The sequence below is a fragment of the Manacus candei genome, unplaced genomic scaffold (genome assembly GCF_025592945.1).
Source record: "Manacus candei isolate 608988 ecotype Guabito, Panama unplaced genomic scaffold, ASM2559294v1 h1tg000048l, whole genome shotgun sequence".
Taxonomy (NCBI): domain Eukaryota; kingdom Metazoa; phylum Chordata; class Aves; order Passeriformes; family Pipridae; genus Manacus; species Manacus candei.
In genome coordinates this window covers 840,001-858,157 of record NW_026138096.1, presented here as the reverse complement: position 1 = coordinate 858,157, position 18,157 = coordinate 840,001, and the positions used below count along the sequence as shown (strand labels likewise).

The window sequence follows — 18,157 nt, the reverse complement described above, 5'->3', positions numbered from 1 at the left end:
AGAATTTGCCTGACTCCTTCTTCCAGTTGTGTTAGCCTTGTTTCTCCCTTGCTTCCTCACTTTTCTGTCCCATTGAACACCATCAGGGATGCCATCACTTGCACCCTGCTAGTTATTCCCAAACATCCTATCCCCAATCTTAATGAAAAGGGAAGAATCCTGCTGCATCTTTTGCATTTGCTGTACTCATCTCCATCATATGCCTGCTGAAGACATCGATATTCCATCATAAAAATGATGTAGTTTACAGTCTTTGTTATTTGGTACAGTCCCTGTAGTCCTGATTTTATTTTGTGCTCCTCATGACATTTTATGATGTTTTGTTGTTTTATGTCGTCCTGTGTTTTCATTCAGTATTTTTGATGAGACACAACATCAGGGGCAATAGGCATCGCCATAACATAGGTTATTGGTCATAGTGGTTGCTGTCTGTTCTCCAGCCTTGTCTTTAAGCACCTGTTTCTCAGGTGGTCTTCTGGAAGTGAGGGCTTCCATAATGCTCTCACGCTTAGCTGGTTGGCATTGGGTCTGCAAGTGTTCCTACCAGGCTTTCCTGGCACTGTTCCCCTGAGTGGGGAGAAGAATTAGGAGACTGCAGAATTGCTTACAGCTAAAGCACTGCAGACTCAGCTGTCAGGGACCTACTGCTCCTGCCTTTGGATTTGCCAGTGAGTGAATCTGGAATAAGTTGGCTATTTGAGACGGAAAACTAACTTACTTCCCAGAAACGTGCTAGGTTGTTTTTTGGTTTGGTTTTCTTGCTTCTTTTGAGAAAGCAGTTGAATTATTAATAATTATTTTTTAAATGAGTAAGAAACAGGGAAAATTGCATTTTAGAAGAAATGATGATGTGGGCTATGTGTTCATGAAATTGTTCTATGCTTCATGAAATTGTTTCTTTTTCATCTTTTTTTCAGTTAACAGACTGACTTCTGAATTTGAAACTGTCATTAACCTTTATGTTGCTGATCTAAAGCAATGAAAGACTGAATAAGCTAAGATGAATATCCTGGCCTTCCAAAATTTTTTTTTTTGTCTTTCTTTAAAATTTGTAAGAATGAAATAGGAAATGAACGTGGGGCAGAATTACCACGTTTTTACTTCACTCTTATGTCTGTTTTGATCAGATCGCATTTGCAAAACCGTCCTGTGAACTTCTCAGATTTTACACTTCCATTTCAGGGTAACTATAATCTCACTGCAGGTTACTACGTGTTAGGAACCACCACAAGGCTTCGCTCCAAAACTGTGGTATATTGAGAGTGGGGAGCATAAATCAGCACTGTGACTCATTTTTAAAGTGTTACATTTTGCACACATTTTAAAATTATTTATTTTCTTAGAAATTAAATCTGTCCTTGTGTTATCAGCATCAGATACCTTTAGAAGAGAAACATACCTGTTTGAAACTTGTTACTGTGCCCATGATTTTTCTGTTTCCCTTTGTTCAGTTAAAATGTAAGATTTTTAGACATACCGTAGTCATTCAGGTGGAGGAAGTTACCACTTAACTTGAAGCTAAACCAAAGGCAGACTAATGAAACTCACTTAAGCAGGCAATAATATTTTTCTCTTCATAAGACCCTTTATTTAAAACCAAATTACCACCTTCCTACTGGATGCAGCAGAGTAACTACAATATAATGTAGTATGAAGTATTACACTTAGAGTGATGTCAGCTTGCAATCTTGAAATTCCTTTTTGAAGTTTAATACATCTTTCATTTTCTTAATTTTTCTTAAAACTAATATGTACTTTTCTAATAATCCTTGGTATTTTCATTTTGACTTTCCAGACTGCTATTTCCCCATTCCCTAAAATTACATAACGATGTACTGCCACAAAATTATTTTAATGTATATTATTATCTTTTCTTTTTAAGGCCGTTCTTCCCTCTTCCCAATAGATGATGGTTTGCTGGATGATGGTCACAGTGATCAAGTTGGAGTCTTGAATTCACCTACCTGCTATTCAACTCATCAGAATGGAGAACGAATTGAGCGTTTTTCTCGGAAAGTGTTTGTTGGGGGTCTTCCACCAGATATTGATGAAGGTGAGCTGCCTGAAAACTGAGCAGTTTGGAGGGAGAGACAAAGAGAGATCTGGAAAAACCCGAATGAAGTAGTAGAAATAATCCATTCAGCAAAATAATGTTACGAAGTGAAAGGCTACAGCTATATGTTCTTTGAGAGTTAATGGGTGCGTTGAGCTTAATATCATCTCTTCTGGCTTTGAGATGATTCAGTTGTTTCTGATTCTGCACTTGCAGATTGTGGAGTTCCATGTGATGCATGGAATTTGTGCTCCTGCTTATCTTGCATACTCCTTTCAAATACATCTTAGCCATCCTCTATGCCTGCTTTATTCTGTATTCATAGAAAGCTTCCCTTTGTAAATGAATTTCATATTCTATTTTACTACTACCTGAAGATCTCAACAGTGGTATAGAAAGGTTAATATTATTCTGTTCAGAAACAGAGAAACTAAGGCAGAGGAAGGTCAAGTGGCAGAGTGCTCTGATGCATTGAACACAAAGGTGTTACCACAGAAGCTCAGACTGTTCAACAGTGCAGTTGGAATTGCTTTGTATCATAGTGCTGATTGGTAGTAATCGTGCTGTTTAATATTCGGGTTCTCCTGTACAGACAGATGTAAATTGCGTGCTAGCTTTGTAATGTAAACAGAAGTCCCTTTACAAGGTTCATTGTAATCCTAGAGTAACTCACAAACCAAATAGGCTGACTATGTTTAATTAACTTTCAGACATGGAAGGACCATCTTTATTGAGATGCTCTGTTACAATGTACTAAGGGATTTATTTTAATACGCTTCAGCACAGTTGCCTCTAATACAAATGCTAAAGAAGAACATGTGGAAATACATTTTCTTTCTTTCCTGCCTGTTTATATGCTGATGGTAGATACAACTGAGAGAAATGATGGAGCATGTTTGTGTTTGAGTTACTGCTTTTGTATGTAGTTTAAGATATTTTTCCCTCATGACCAAGGCTCTTCCAGTCAATAACAGGAAGAATAGAAAGACATCACAAAGTTGTGCAAGGGGCATAGTAGATCTCATAACAGGACTATTCATGATTGTGTTAGAAGCACTTTTAAATAGACATTTTTAAGTTTCTGTGTCTGATACATGCATAGTCTGGAAACTGCTAATGTGTTAATTGTGGTAGTACTTGGTATATGAATATCTGCTTACAAAGCTCTGACTGTACTCAATCACTAAACAATAAATTGATTTGATTACATTCAAACCAGATTCTGAATTAAGGGAAGTACCACACAAGTTTTCACCACTGCCTTCAGCTGCTAATATGATTCTGACGTACTGCTGTTATTAAGTAATAACAAACAAATATAAGCTTAAAATCACCAGAAATACATTATGTGAATACTAACTCTTTGGAAGATGTGTCTATTTAAGTTTTTTGTTCATGAAAGTTGTAAATTTTTGTTCTTTCTTTTCCTTGAAATGTCAGCCTTTGCTAGAAACAAAGGTCTCTGCTTGATAGTTCTTTTTCATTGAGTTATGTCATTAATTTTAACTATTGTACCTGGTTTTAGATGAAATTACTGCTAGCTTCAGACGATTTGGGCCTTTGGTAGTAGACTGGCCTCACAAAGCAGAGAGCAAGTCCTATTTTCCACCAAAAGGTAAGAGAGTTGGAAGGTTTTGACCTGTCACTGAGTGCAAATCTTACTCTGGGTAACTGTCTCATTTTCTTCTAGTCCCTGTGAACAGTTAATATGTCATTTCATTGCAGGTTCAGACATGGTTCCTTTACATACCAAGTCTAAAACCTGTTGTTTTGGTATTATGCCTGATCAGATCAGCATTAAGTAGTTGCATGTGCCACAGCTCTGTATATGCATTTCTGTCTAGTTTCCAAAACTGAAATTTGGTCAATTTTTGTAAGACTAAATCTTAGATAAAAATTTTCCTCGGAAGTTAAAGACAGGATTCAGAACAGTGCATTTGGGTACCTGATCAAGATAATCAAATATTATGCTTCTTTCACTTCCAGGATGTGAAATCTGATTGAAACACTAGTCTTTCTTCATAAATGATTAAATATTGATATTTAACAATTTCTAGTGTTGCTGTTAGACTAGACTTTTTAGTGTCACGAAGTGTTGGAAAAACCATGATGTAGATTAAGTAATTAAATTATGTAGCATATCTCTCTACGTGTACAATCATGTATTGTTACATATAAAATAAATGCAAAGGTCTGATCCTGATATGAAAGCAATGCAAAGGTTAGTGATTTTTTTGTAGAGACTGTAGCAATTCATTCCTTCCGTGGAAGTGACAGAAGGGTAGGTATAGTTCCTTTGTAAACTGATTCTTCATTTGTCTGAGCATCTGTACTGGGGAAAAAACAGGATTATTATCCCCAATGGGTTCTCTAAAGAGTGGGAAATAGAATTGAAATTACTTAAATAGCATTTATGAATGCTACATGGAAATTCTAAGACAAACAAAGAGACCTTGACTTTTTTGATTGTTAGCCTGACACACAAAACTACTGTCAAGTTAAATTTGATTATCTTATGGAGTGCATTTTTCTTCATAAATTACCAAGAGAAATTCCCAAGGAACTCTTTAAGGAAGATGCATCTCACAGAGTCTGTGATGAATATATAGAAGATGGAAGATGTAATATATTCTTACCTGAAAGGAATGGATTCTGGCATTCGTTTCCAAGGAGATAGTCCTGTCTCAGCATCTGAACATCTTAAGGATATATTTCTAGACTTCCTCATTTAATAAAGCTTTTTTATATAGTTGGGTTATTTATAGTTATCACCTTAAGAAAAAAATTAAAATAAATCTATATTGTAAGCAGAGCTTCTTAAAGGCAGAGGATAAAAATGGAAGAACTTCAGTGTGTTGATCTAATTAATTCAGGAAACACTTGCAAACTAAGCGCTAAGTTGATTTCCCATGATTAACTGACTTATTTGAAATTTAATAGTGCTTACTGTTCTTCAGTCTTAAAACTTTAACCTAATTTTCAGTTTGCTGCATTACTCAATTTTTTTTTTGTAATGTAGCCTAACACAGTTAAAATACAGTATAGTTTTCTCTTTGTAATACTCTGGACACATTTAACTGCTGACTGTTATCGTGTATATATCTGTTTTTTTCAATGCCATATATATGACCCATGATTATTTTGTAGAAGAATTTCTTAAAAATTTGTCTGTCTTTACTACTACTTGAGTGTACAGGCAAGAACCATGTATACATATATTTAATAAGATGTCTGAAACTGCTAAGGATAGGCAAAATAATTACCAGTTGAGAAATATATACTATATTAGTTTTTATTGTTTTCAGTCTCCATTTTCTAATTTGTCACTCCACAATTAATCAATTCAGTGTATGTATTTTTCTTTGTTCAGTCTTGTTAGAGATTTGCCATAGTATTACTTTCCAAAGACATCTCAGAATTATCCCATTCTGGACAGATTCACAGAAGTCTTCTCTGCAGTGCAGAGATACGGCCTGTTTGATTTTTTTATTATTTTATTTTTTTTTACTGTAGTTCAGTTTTCCAGGCTGCAGTTCCTTCCAGGCTCTCTGCTTACAGAAGGTCCTGAGGGAAGGCCAAGTTCATAATAAGTGTTTCCTTGCTGAAAGAAATGCAAGTAGTGTCTTAATCCATCAAGGCTGCCTCCTGAGAAACACCAGCTGCTTGTTTTTAAATAATTATATTTTGTATTGGTTCACCAGAAAATTAGACCCAAAGAAAATAGGATTTTTTAAAATTTCACACTGATCTTACAAGGAGACTCTGTTCTGAAAAAAAAATTCTGTTGAGCTCAAAGTACAAAGTCTATGATCTGCCAACTGTAATGGAGAATTCCTTCCTTTCTGACTTGCAACTGTTTATCATAACTCATGTTATTACGTAGTTGGCAAACACACTTACTTATGAAACAATACACATGTCCAAAGTAACTTGCTGGATTGAGGACTCCTTGTGATAATGAAGCTCTCAAAGAAATGGTGCCATGAGGATATGCAAATCTAAAGAAGGCCTCTCAAAACGTGTCCGGTTGTTTGTGTCCTCTGTACTATTTTAGTCTGTATCAAACAGAGGATAATCTGATTTAAACAGGACAGTGTCCCCAGCCTTTTCTCATTGTTTTTTTCTGCTACCTTGTATCACAGCAGTTGTGTGGTAGCTTTTTTCAATATTTTTAACTTGCAATTCAGAGCTGACTGAAAAAATCAGGTTGAAAATGTATTTTTCTTGTTTAAGAAGCAAAACCCCAGGTCTGTACAAGTTCTGTTAAACTTGTTACCAGCTAATTTGATCACACTGGGTAGGATCAAACTCTGGATTCAGGCAAGTAACTGTAGGTGTCTTCATGTGTGATTAGCGTCTAAGCTTCCTTTAATCAATGGGAATCTGGCCAGTACAGGCAGTGGAGTACAGAGGGCTATTCAGGTCACTGTAACATAAGCACATCGAGCTTCATTCGTTTACCCAGACTGACTAACTACGCAGGTATCATAAATGTGACACAGCACCACGTTTTTTCACTTATAGTGTATTTTAGAGTTAATTCTCCATCAAAGGTGACTAAATGGAAAAATGAAAGATTTGTTTTAAAGATTTAATTAGTGTGGTGATGAGACCTCTTTAAGGAGGAATAGGTGAGATGTGTCCTTCACAAATTTGAACTATTCCCATTGTCATGTTGATCCATTGTCTGTATTAACCTGCATTTTACACTGATTTTTTTATGATTTAAGCTAAGATGCAGCATTCTCTAGGCAAGAATTGCCATTTAGTCTTCTCTGGGAAGAGCCTGTCAGTACAGTAGAGGAACCAACCACAGAACAAAACACTGCTATAATGACTGACATGGGCAGCACCATCCTGGCTTGCACTAATTTTCTCAACATCCCCTCTAAGCCACTAGTGACAGGAGTTAGCTGGAGATTGATAAAACTTAGAGCTGGTCTCTGATTTCTACAGAGTGTGCACAGCAAAAGTGTCCTTTCTCCTTTTGGTAAATTTCCATATTACTGTGAAATAAAGAAATTTTCTTCCTTTCTCAGAAAATAATGTGAATCTAGTCTAGAATGCTTTGCTTTTGATTTGTTCTTTATATAATAAATACAAGAAAAAAAAGAAATGGGCTGATTTGGTAGTACAGCTAGGACTCTTCAAGCTTACCTGATGGACCAAATACGTTAAAAAAATACATAATTTCTTGGTCTTGTTTTATTAAAAGAAATGTCAGCTCATGACTATAACCACTGCAGTATCTTTAGGTATCAGGGAATGTAGCTCTAAAGCTAGTTATCTTCAGAAAGATTTATTTATTATTTAAGGTAATTTTCTAAGGATGAGTATATTCCCAAAGTTACCTACACTGATTGCCTTTGAAAGTAGGAGTATTAGTAATAGTTTCAGTGTTATGCAGAGGAATGTAGTCAAGTGATAAACACTAACAGGGTTACCTAGACCTCAAATCCCACAGGAGATAAAAATTCTGGTAGAGATGCACATGAACAACAAATTTTTATAAAACTGTTTCGTTTAATACTTTTCACCTTGTGAAATATGGACAGAACATACAATCTTTGTTTCTTGGTCTGTAATACCTGAAATGTACATATCACCCAAAGGTATGAAGTAGATTCCTTTGAAAAACCTACTAGAGTAGCTTTGCTTTTCCATTGTAAACATGCTTAAATGGCTATTGGGTGTGAAGCTGTTCAAGTTAAATGACTGTGTTACCCCAAAAAACCAAGACACTAGGGAGTTAAAGTGTTTTGTAGTACAGTAGAACACCTCATACTCTTCACGCTACCTCCCCAGCATGTTTCAGTGTGACACGTGCTTTCTATCACACATGGTAGTTGTAGTTCACAAAAAGAGTGGTTAGGTACCTTTTTAATCAAATGTGGCTTTTACCGCTGTTCTGGCTTTTTAGATGTTAAACATCCCCAATACTTCATGGGTTATGGATGTTGAGGTGAAAAAAATTCCAATTAAAAAAATATTGAGAAACAGAAATGGGTAAGAATCATGTTTGTGACATGCAGTTGTTGGCATGTGGTAACCATGGTAACAAGAATAGCCCTAATTTATGATTTCCAAATGAAATATGGAAGATAAGAGTGTAATTTCCCTTTGCAGGCACTTTCTAGCTAATGTATGTAGGGTGGTGTCCTGCGTAACCGGTGTTCTTCAGAGAAGTCGATGGCTAATTTATAATCAGGCAAGTGATGGAGAGTAGGTTGTATGCAGACTGTGCAAGTCTAGGGTTCTTTGGGAGGGATTGTCTCTCTCTGTATATGACAATAGAATCATTATGGTTGGAAAAGGCCCCTAAGATCATCAAGTCCAGCCATTAACATAACACTGCCAGGTCCACCACTAACCCTAAACACCACATTACCTGTATTTTGAACACTTCCAGGGACAGTGATTCTAGCGCTTGTCCATCCAGTGAAGAAGTTTTTCCTGATGCCCAATCTAAACCTCCCCTGGCACAACTTGAGGGTGTTTCCTCTTGTCTTATCATTTGTTACCTGGGAGAAAAGATGATTCTACCCCCTGACTACAGTCTCCTTTCAGGTATTTGTAGAGCAATAAGGTCCTCCCCAAGCCTCCATTTCTCCAGGCTAAACACCCCCAGCTCCCTCAACTGCTCCTCATCAGACTTGTGCTCCAGACCCTTCACCAGCTCTGTTGCCCTTCTCTGGACTCACTCCAGCACCTCAATGTCCTCCTTGTAGTGAGGGGCCCAGAACTGGACACAGGACTTGAGGTTTGGCCTCCTTGTCGAGTACAGAGGGACAATCACTGCCCCGGTCCTTCTGGCAACATCGTTTCTGATACAAGCCAGGATGCCACTGGCCTTCTTGGCCCCCTGGGCACACTGATAGCTCATGTTTAGCTGGCTGTCAAACAGCACCTCCCAGGTCCTTTTCCACTGGGAAGCTTTCCAGCCACTCTTCTACCCAACCTGTAGTGCTACCTGGGTTTGTTGTGACCCAAGTGCAGGAACCAGTACTTGGCCTTGTTGAACTTCATACCATTGGCCTTGGCCTATTGATCCAGGCCCTTGATTTGCTTTAGGATAAGAACTGATAGAAAACCAGGCATCTGGCAAAATCTTACTTTGTGATCCCTTAGTCAGTACCATGTTCAATTAACACTCGCGTTGATCAATCCAGTTTTTGCACTCCAGTCGTTCTTCTACTGAGCTCTGCATTCAAACAGGAATGTGTGTGCCTGCCTTCCGCCCAAGTAAAGACAGTTCCATGGGTCTGATCTCACCCATGCCAGTCTGCACGTGCCCTCATTCAGTGAATGAGTTTTGCATGGTTAATATGTGGATTTAAAATTTTAAGATATGTAGCGAAAGATATCCTCATTAAATGGATTTTGAATCTAAATAATTACTAATTAAGCTTAAGCTAAAGAGGTTGTCACTAAAAAAATTGCTACGAAATGAAGAATAGATTTTACTAGGAAATGCTTCAGCCCAAGCCCAGATTTTCCCTATGACATGTTTTTTAAGAAACTAAATAAGATTTACATAAAAATATAGAATACATAAAACCCTGTAATGTGTCCCTTGTAGGTAGCTCAGATGGGACTGTTATGAGGGGTAAAAAATGAGCTACAAGTTATTAGAAAGACCAGAATAGACCTTACAGCTTTTTCTTTAAATCTTACTTTTTTCCCCATACATTTAAAATCAACTGTGCATTTGTTTCTCAAATCTCACATTGGTAAGGCATTGATTCATTGGTGGTCTCCAAGATATGCACCCCACCATTTTTACCTTGGTGACCTGTAGTGTCTGGTTGCAGTAAGAAATGGCTGGTGGTTAACTACCTTCTCTCAGAAATAGAGCATCATTTCCATAAGGCTTGCTAAATGTACCCATGTTCTGTTTTCCCAAGCCCAGTTGCTTCAGTGTTTATTTTGCCATCCAAGTAGTAAAACATAACCTTGTGTGAAAATTCCATACTTGGTAGCAATCTCAGAAGGAAATGTGATTTATGGTCCTTTAAAAGTTTGGTTTAGAATACAACTCTAATTGTGCTATTGGGTATTTGTAAAGTAACAGATTTAGTATATATCATACTGTAATGTTAAAGTATTCTAACGTGAGGTTCTTTGCATGTCTGACAGTTTGTTTTTACTGTAGCATTAAATAAGCATTTTAATGCCTATTTTTGTAGTGTTTGGAAGGCTTGCTGGGTCACTTATGTAATAAAGTACTTTGATCTAATCTCTAGAATAGAGATTAGTCCTTTGTGCCAAGTCGGATTTTCATTGTATAATGTTCATTGCAGCCAATGAATATGTTCAGCCTAGACTTCAGTACATGATAGAGCAGACATATTTGCTTTGATTTGGTTTTTAGTCTCTTCTGACAATTTTTTACAGATAGAAGTTCTGTTTAATTATGGCAAGGTAGTACATAGTTAACATGACTGATAAGGAAGACTTGTTTTGACTTTCTTTTACTTTTGTATGGAAAAGTCACTGGCAAAGATGATTATGTAAAATAAAGATAAAATATATCAGTTGGTTTGGCTTTTTTTCCAGGTTATGCATTCCTCCTGTTCCAAGAAGAGAGTTCAGTTCAGGCCCTGATTGACGCCTGCATTGAAGAAGACGGAAAGCTCTATCTGTGTGTTTCCAGCCCTACTATCAAGGACAAGCCAGTGAGTGCACAGTGGATGGCCTGCAGGCTATAGCTGCCATCTGTCTAAAGCTGCATTGGAAATCATGACGAGGAAAATAATCAAAAGTAAACTACTGTTGGCAGAGCTCAACATCTGGAACATGTGGATTATTTTAAAGTTGTAGTGTTTTGAATTAATGAGATTAAAACAGAGCACCTAGACATGCTAAACTAATGAGGTTATGACTGTTTGACAGTTACATAGGCTGATGAACATAAATCCATGTTGCAGTGAAATTTAAAGTAGGATACTGTTTTCTTTCTCAATTTAATAGGTTCAGATACGTCCCTGGAATCTAAGTGATAGTGACTTCGTGATGGATGGTTCACAACCACTTGATCCTCGAAAAACAATTTTTGTTGGAGGAGTCCCTAGACCATTGAGAGCCGGTGAGTATAATCTGTGGCAATTTTTAAGGAAATCATTGGAAATAATTTGACCTGTGCATGTTTTTTGTATGGATAGATATATACATATAGAAATAGAACACTGTCATGACATTATAACCCCACTACAATATTTGTGTATTCTTACATTTCACTACTAACTGTTTTCATCTGGCTTTGGCCATAAATCACAGTTCATCATTGAGATTTACTGGAAACTGTTACCTGTCTAAAGCTGTAGAAAAAATTTTCATCATATTAGCAAAACTGTAGTGTAGAGTATGTCACGAAAGATGTAAAGAGTTTGTTTTTAAAATAATGCTACAGAAACATCTCTGCCCTGCTCCATGACTGTTTGGAGCTGTATTTGTACCTGCTTGTCATTGTGTGTTAGCTACTCTTTTACTGCTGTCAGGTTGCAGTTACTCTTAGTGCACTCAAAACCACAGGTGATGGAGTACTTGAACGAGTAGGAATAGAGGAAAAAGGGAAGAAATTCAGAGAGCTAACACAATCTGTGTGGCACAACACCGCATGAAATTGCAGGGCTCTTTCTAGACTCTTGCCGGAGATGTGAAGGAAAAAATAAATGTTTCTGTAGCAGTGAAATGGTTGATCTACAACCTGGACAGTCTGTATTTTGAGATTGGCTGCAGTAGCCTTTTACAGTATTTTAGGTGGCTTTCTAGTAAGTAGGTTGCAGTGAATGTTGGAAGTAGAAGCATAACACGCAGTGGTTCAAATCCCGTTTTTTATTAGAATGACTCCTGGATTTCATTAGTCTTTCGGAGTTTGTAATGCATTTTATTCTTAGAGAAAGATGAGCTTTTAGATGGAAGATGTAGGAAAACCAAGAAGCAATAGTGCAAATTTGGTATATAAAGGATCTTAAAATTTTTCTATCTTGGACCTGCAATGCTCAAACTTTTCTGTTATTTTACTTTTAGGACTCTACTTTCAATTGTAGTACAATCTCTGTAAATGAGCATAAACACAGTATGTTCAAACTGCAGATTAATTTTTCTTTAAATTCAGTTCAGTGCTCCAGATTACTGTGCTGAATGTCTGTCAGAAGTTAAATGGACGAATTCTTCTGCTTAGCTTTCTAATGCCTTGTGTATGGGAAAATGAAACTTTTATGGCATTGTGAAATAGGAATAATGAATTCACTAAAACAGTAAAACTTTAGGAGACTCTTCAAATATTGAACATCAGTAACTTCTGACACCTTTAATACAGAGGATACTAATTCTGAAAAAACAGTATTTTCCACCTGAATGAATTGCAGAACTGATTTCAGTATAATCTGGCAATCAGATTATAAATTTAAATTTTTTGTTTCTCTGAATTTCTGTATGTGTGGTAAGTGTAGCACTGTAGAAATAATCAAGCCCTGTTGGCTGGTGAAAAGACACTAACTACATCTTTAAATTCAAGTAGGACATAGAGCATTAGGACAACCAGAGAACATGTACCAAGGAATCAGTGGCATGTGGATCTATTTTATACAATTTATATTCTCTGCCTGCCCAAAAAATCTTTTACTGTAATCCCCTGAAGAAAACTGCCCTGGAATTCCAGTTCCAGGTTGTCAAGGACTTACAGTTCCATTGTTCCTTGGATGTATGTACCCACAGCGTGAAAGATCTGTCTGCTGAATATTTAATAGCTTATTTAATACTTTTTGTGTTGTTATTACTGTTACACTTGCTATTGCAAAATTAATAATTAAAATTAACTTTTCTGGTATTTTTAAACTTGAGCATATTAAGTTTGTACTGTAAGAACAGTTTAAATGAACTCTCTTCCATTTCTTAATAGTGGAATTGGCCATGATCATGGACCGTCTCTATGGTGGAGTTTGTTACGCAGGAATTGATACTGACCCTGAGCTGAAATACCCAAAAGGTGCTGGACGTGTTGCTTTTTCCAATCAGCAGAGTTACATTGCTGCCATCAGTGCTCGGTTTGTTCAACTTCAGCATGGCGATATTGATAAACGAGTAAGTTACGCAAAAATTAAAAAAGAAAAAAAGACTAATGACCTATAAAGAAATTTCTCGGAGTGTGGTAACATTGCATTTGATTGGCTTTCGTGCCATCTTCCTACATCTCTTGTAACATTCATGTAACTCCACTACTTTCAAGAGTATGCTGTGAATGCCCCAAACGAACAACGTGCTTTCCACAGAGCAGCAACTTGTTCCTTTGACATGTGTTGGACCATATGTTCTTCCCATTCTGGAGTTCCTGGTTTTGCTGTGTATGGGCAAAGGGCTTGAAAGTCTTTCTCTCCCTTGTTCTAATGAAACCAAATACTGTGATAATTCATCTGTCATTCATAGGAAACTCTAGTATTCATTGGCTTCAAATTAGCTTTATATTTGCAGCTTCCCTTAATTGCAGCCATAATTGTCAGTGCTCAGAAAGTTGATAAAGCTCAACACCTAAAATACAAAATGCCTTATTCTTTCTGAGAGTCTTCTTAGTATTTACCAATACACATTTCTGTTTGCCTTTTGCTAGCTAAAGCAAAACTGACTTACGTTAAGAAGACTAGTCAACTTTACTACTCCTAATTAAAACTATAAGAGGATCAAAGAAAATTGGCATCTAAATTATGTCAGTTTTAAGGGTCACTAGTTTTGATGTCAAGAACTGCAAAGGTAGTCTGGCATTAATAGGTGTTCTTAAAAAAATAAGGTCTTAAAGGAGGAAGGATTGAGTAAGTAAAGTAGTTCAAGTCTCCTCTACAGATCAAAGACATGGGAAAAAGAAAGTAGTGCAGTTAACTGAAGTCTGCTCTAGGGATGCAGCATGTGCTTCTTTCCTTTCAAATAGGCAGAATAATACAGCTTTTACATGTGTGTTTCAAATACTGCTTGCCTTGTGAGCTGAAGTCTCCAAACATGCTCCTTCCCAGAGGATGAGTGGGTCTGGATGTGGGTAGTGAAGTAGGCTTCATGTTAAGATGTGATGGCTGTATTTTGGTTGTGGGATTGCCGTCCTTGTGACTTGCAGCTGACATTGACTAATAGCTTTACCTTTTGGATAGTTATGTAACAGAAAAAATAGCCTTTATACTCTGTCTGTGTGACGGGAAATAAAGCTGTTACTCATCTTGCATTTGAGTATTTGGAAAAAATGGGAGTAAGGACCAGAATCCAGAACTCCTTCTAAACAATGCTAATTGGGTCATTTAGCTTCAGAATTGGGTATTTTTTAGTGTGTTTCAGGAACTCTCTGAAGGGCATTTGACCGTGAAGTCACCTGATTTTAAAACTGAGATGCGGACGGTTGGGTCCCATCCAGACTAGCTCACCCCCAAACGTGGGAGGCATGGACTTGAAATGTGTAAACTAGGGGACACTTTTATCCTGGTTTTCCTCTTCCCATGGGAGTGTCCTTTGTGGTAGAGAAGTGTATGGTAGACTGGCAGTGCCATCTTGTATGAGAAAGGAAGGCATGAACCTGACTCTGAAGGCTGCACTTCCACGTATGTTTTTTTGTTGTTTTGGGTTTCTTATGATAGGTCAGCAGAGATCTTAAGGGCTCTTGGGATGCTGAGGAAGCATCTGAAATGGCAGTGCTTGCTGTTTGCAGAGAAAGGGATGTAGCTTGTTAATCTGTGATATAACGTTGCAATTTTTAAGGGGGAGATGGACTGCAGGCCTCTTGGAGCCTGGAGTGGAGGAAAAAAAACCCATAGATCTACCCCAAATACTAGATATGAAAAATGCAGCATTTGACTTATATCCATTGAGACTTAATTTATAAAAACAGTACTCAAGTCATTTCTTCAATCACTATTACAAAAAAACCAACCCCCCAGACAAACAAAAAAACCAGCTACAAATCAAAAAACACCAAGTATAGTTAGTATCTGTAGATAGCTGTTCATGGGCTGGAGAGATTGGGGGGAGAAGTAAGGAATATCTAGGCTTTCTCTTTAAAGATCTGAAATCACACAGTTTCTTTTTCTGATGTAATTTATTTTCTTTCTTTAGTTCTTTTCTAATACTTGAAAATTAATTTTTTGACCCAAATGTTCTTTTAAATCTTGAATTTCTGCATTTTTGTTAGTGTTCTCGTTTTTTCTTATTTTAAACTTCTGTGGTACTTTTGAGGGGTATTGCAAAATACAGCAGTGCCAAATCTTAAGAGTTATAATAAATTTGTCTTTAAACACCATGATGGGGAGGGTTTATTAACTTCTTTTTTTATTTGAGGGGTTTTAGTCTTTATTTTTTAATCATCTAACTAAATCATACAGTCAGACCTTATTTATATAATTATATATATTAATTACCACAAAGTTATTTGTGTTACTGAGGAGCAATAGAGAAGAGCTTCTTTTTAGGGAACACTTTGAATCTTAGCTGTTTCTGAAAGTGTGAAAAAAGCTTTTTTCAAAAATAGGTTTTTCCTCCATGGAGTTTTTACACTAATGTCTTTTCAGGTTCTGAAAATATTCTGAAATCAGTATTGCTGCTGATTTAGAGATGAGCAAATAGTTTATCTAAATCTTTAAGACTGATTTTGTAAATGAAGAAGATAGTCCTACTTTGGGTACTCCCTTCCCGCGAGATGTTTATGTTTGCTGACCAGGAAGGTAATACAGTCAGTATATATTTCACTGAAGTCCTAGAAGGCAGGCTGTTCTACCCTTTACCTCAGCATAGCCTTTCTGTACCAGTTATATCCAGTTTCGGTAGGTCTGCTGTCCTTCCACATTGTTTTCATAGCCAGTTTTATCTCTGTAAAAGTCTTTTTTCACTGCTAAATTTTGTAGTTCACCTGTTTATCCTTCTGAACTTCAGTTCAAAGAATTTGTAGCTTTTTTTTTTTTTGCACATACCTTTTCCTACCTTAATTGGAAATCTTAGTGTCACAGTCACTTGACAGACATGGTCTGTGATCTTAACTTCTTCCTTACCTAAGTTCTCTCCACTCCTTTTGATGTGTAGATATATTTAGTTTCTCTAACAGATGTTTTTCTTCAGTAAAGTGCTCTTCATCCTGTTTTATCATATATAAAAGCTCAGCTCCAAATATTTCTTTGAAACTCGTTTGGAGTTTCAACTCCAAACATTTCCTTAAAATTTTGTTAACTTTCATATGCCAGCAGTCTGCATCCACTTCAGGTAATACTTCATTCCCCAAAGTGTTTCTCTAATATATTCTAAATCATCTTTGTACCAATCTTGGTGCATTAGTGCACTGAAGCTTGAAATATATGCTGCTTCATGTTTTCAGTAATTCTGAACCACGAACACAGTTTCTGCATAAGGTACCTGTTTATAGGAAAGTTTGAGTGTAATTTGTGATAAGGCAGGTCGTTTTAGTGAAATAAGAAGTAGATCTCATACTGAATATAGATTGCTGGAAGAAGCATACTCTGTTTGACATTTCTAATATGGCCTCTACTTCTGAAGACTATTTGGCTGTCAGACTTCAGGGTGGGTAACTGTATGTGTAGATTTTTTCTCTGGAGATAAAATGAAAAAAAGTAACATTTAAAAGTTTGTAATATTTCAAACATGCAGTCGATGTCTAAATGTAGTGTTCTTCTTAGGTATCAGTATCTACAAAAAAAATCTCTTGCATCAGTGAGGAAAATATGGAAGACAATACATTCCTTAATGATGGAGTCAACTAATTTTGTGTTTTATTATGAAGTTCTTCCTGTTTGATCACAGCCTGTAGCAGCTCAGTTACGCAAAGTCAAAACGCAAATTTACCACTGGACTCCTGCCACTTTTCCACTCTGGCAGTCAGATGAGTTTGGGAGAGAGAAGCTGTGTAAGACAGGTGTTTGTAGCAGTCTGTAGACTTGGAAAGTGGTCTTTTAACAAATATTTTCAGAAATACATTGAATACAAATTTCTGTACGTCTCAAAACCACAAAAAGGGAAAATAACAGATTACCAAAATTGGTAGGTCAAAATCTGACCATATATTAAAAATAGGGAGTGAATTTACAGAGAACAGCACTGCTATAAGATCTGTATTACAGCATGAAGGAAATACTTTTAATTTGCACACAGAAGTAGTACATGCAGAGGCATTTTTTTTAAGAAGATTCTGCATTACAGGGCTACAGTCTCATATGTTCAGTTATTTTTTTGCTAAACAGTATAGAATTGGATGTTTTGTTGAGATGCACTTGGGAGCTGATGAGATTAGTTGGGAGACCTTTTAGCTGGTTTGGGTTTTTTTCTACACATACTTTGATATTATCATTTGCAAAGAACACTCTCCCAAAATAAACTAAAGGATGTTTCTGAAGTAGCTATTTATTACATGTGCAGTGTACTTCTAAAGATCTGCATTGAAGTGTTCTGCAGTACAGTTAATCTGTAGCTAATAAATGATAATGGGTAATAACTGATTAGTTAGATTAAGGCTTTAATATGACTGATTTCAGATTTCTGGTTTGGGTTTTGGGTTTTTTTTTAAACCAGAGAAAGATGAATGGCCTCGTACAAGTTCAAGTAGATCCAGTTATTAACTGGAATTGTTCCTGTTTCACTCCAACAGGTGGAGGTAAAGCCATACGTGTTGGATGACCAGATGTGTGACGAGTGCCAGGGTGCGCGGTGCGGTGGGAAGTTTGCTCCTTTCTTTTGTGCCAATGTCACTTGCCTGCAGTATTACTGTGAGTTTTGTTGGGCAAATATCCACTCTCGTGCAGGACGTGAATTCCATAAGCCATTGGTAAAGGAGGGGGCTGACCGCCCACGTCAGATCCACTTCCGCTGGAATTAAACATGGTGAACCAGCATCTACATAAGGAGAGAAGGGTGCATGTGGCTTACTGTGTTTGAAGATACTGACATGCAGAAGAAATAAGTGCATTCTTCTGCTTTTCACCCCAGCTATCAATACATGCATCTTTATCAGCAGCCAAAACACTACAAGCCTCTTGTTTTTCACCAAAACCCTACATCTCAGGCTTACTAATTTTTGTGATATTTTCATGTTAAAATAAAATGTTTTTTTGTATTTTCTCCAAGTTATTT

At 36.8% G+C, this 18,157-nt stretch overlaps 1 protein-coding gene across 7 annotated transcripts in view; it reads left to right on the top strand.

Moving 5' to 3' along the window:
- The window catches only part of CPEB2 (cytoplasmic polyadenylation element binding protein 2), a 55,038-nt gene that overhangs the window by 32,722 nt on the left and 4,159 nt on the right, over positions 1 to 18,157 (top strand). For 5 of the 7 annotated variants that reach the window (XM_051798436.1, XM_051798430.1, XM_051798432.1 and 2 more), the window contains 6 exons: positions 1,883 to 2,053; positions 3,579 to 3,668; positions 10,610 to 10,728; positions 11,024 to 11,138; positions 12,957 to 13,138; positions 17,676 to 18,157. The exon at positions 17,676 to 18,157 is cut by the window's right edge. In XM_051798436.1, the coding sequence (XP_051654396.1) occupies positions 1,883 to 2,053; positions 3,579 to 3,668; positions 10,610 to 10,728; positions 11,024 to 11,138; positions 12,957 to 13,138; positions 17,676 to 17,903 (905 nt within the window). In that variant the 3' untranslated portion in view covers positions 17,904 to 18,157. The remainder of the gene's footprint in view (positions 1 to 1,882; positions 2,054 to 3,578; positions 3,669 to 10,609; positions 10,729 to 11,023; positions 11,139 to 12,956; positions 13,139 to 17,675) is intronic. The other 2 variants (XM_051798434.1, XM_051798433.1) reach the window with 1 other exon arrangement.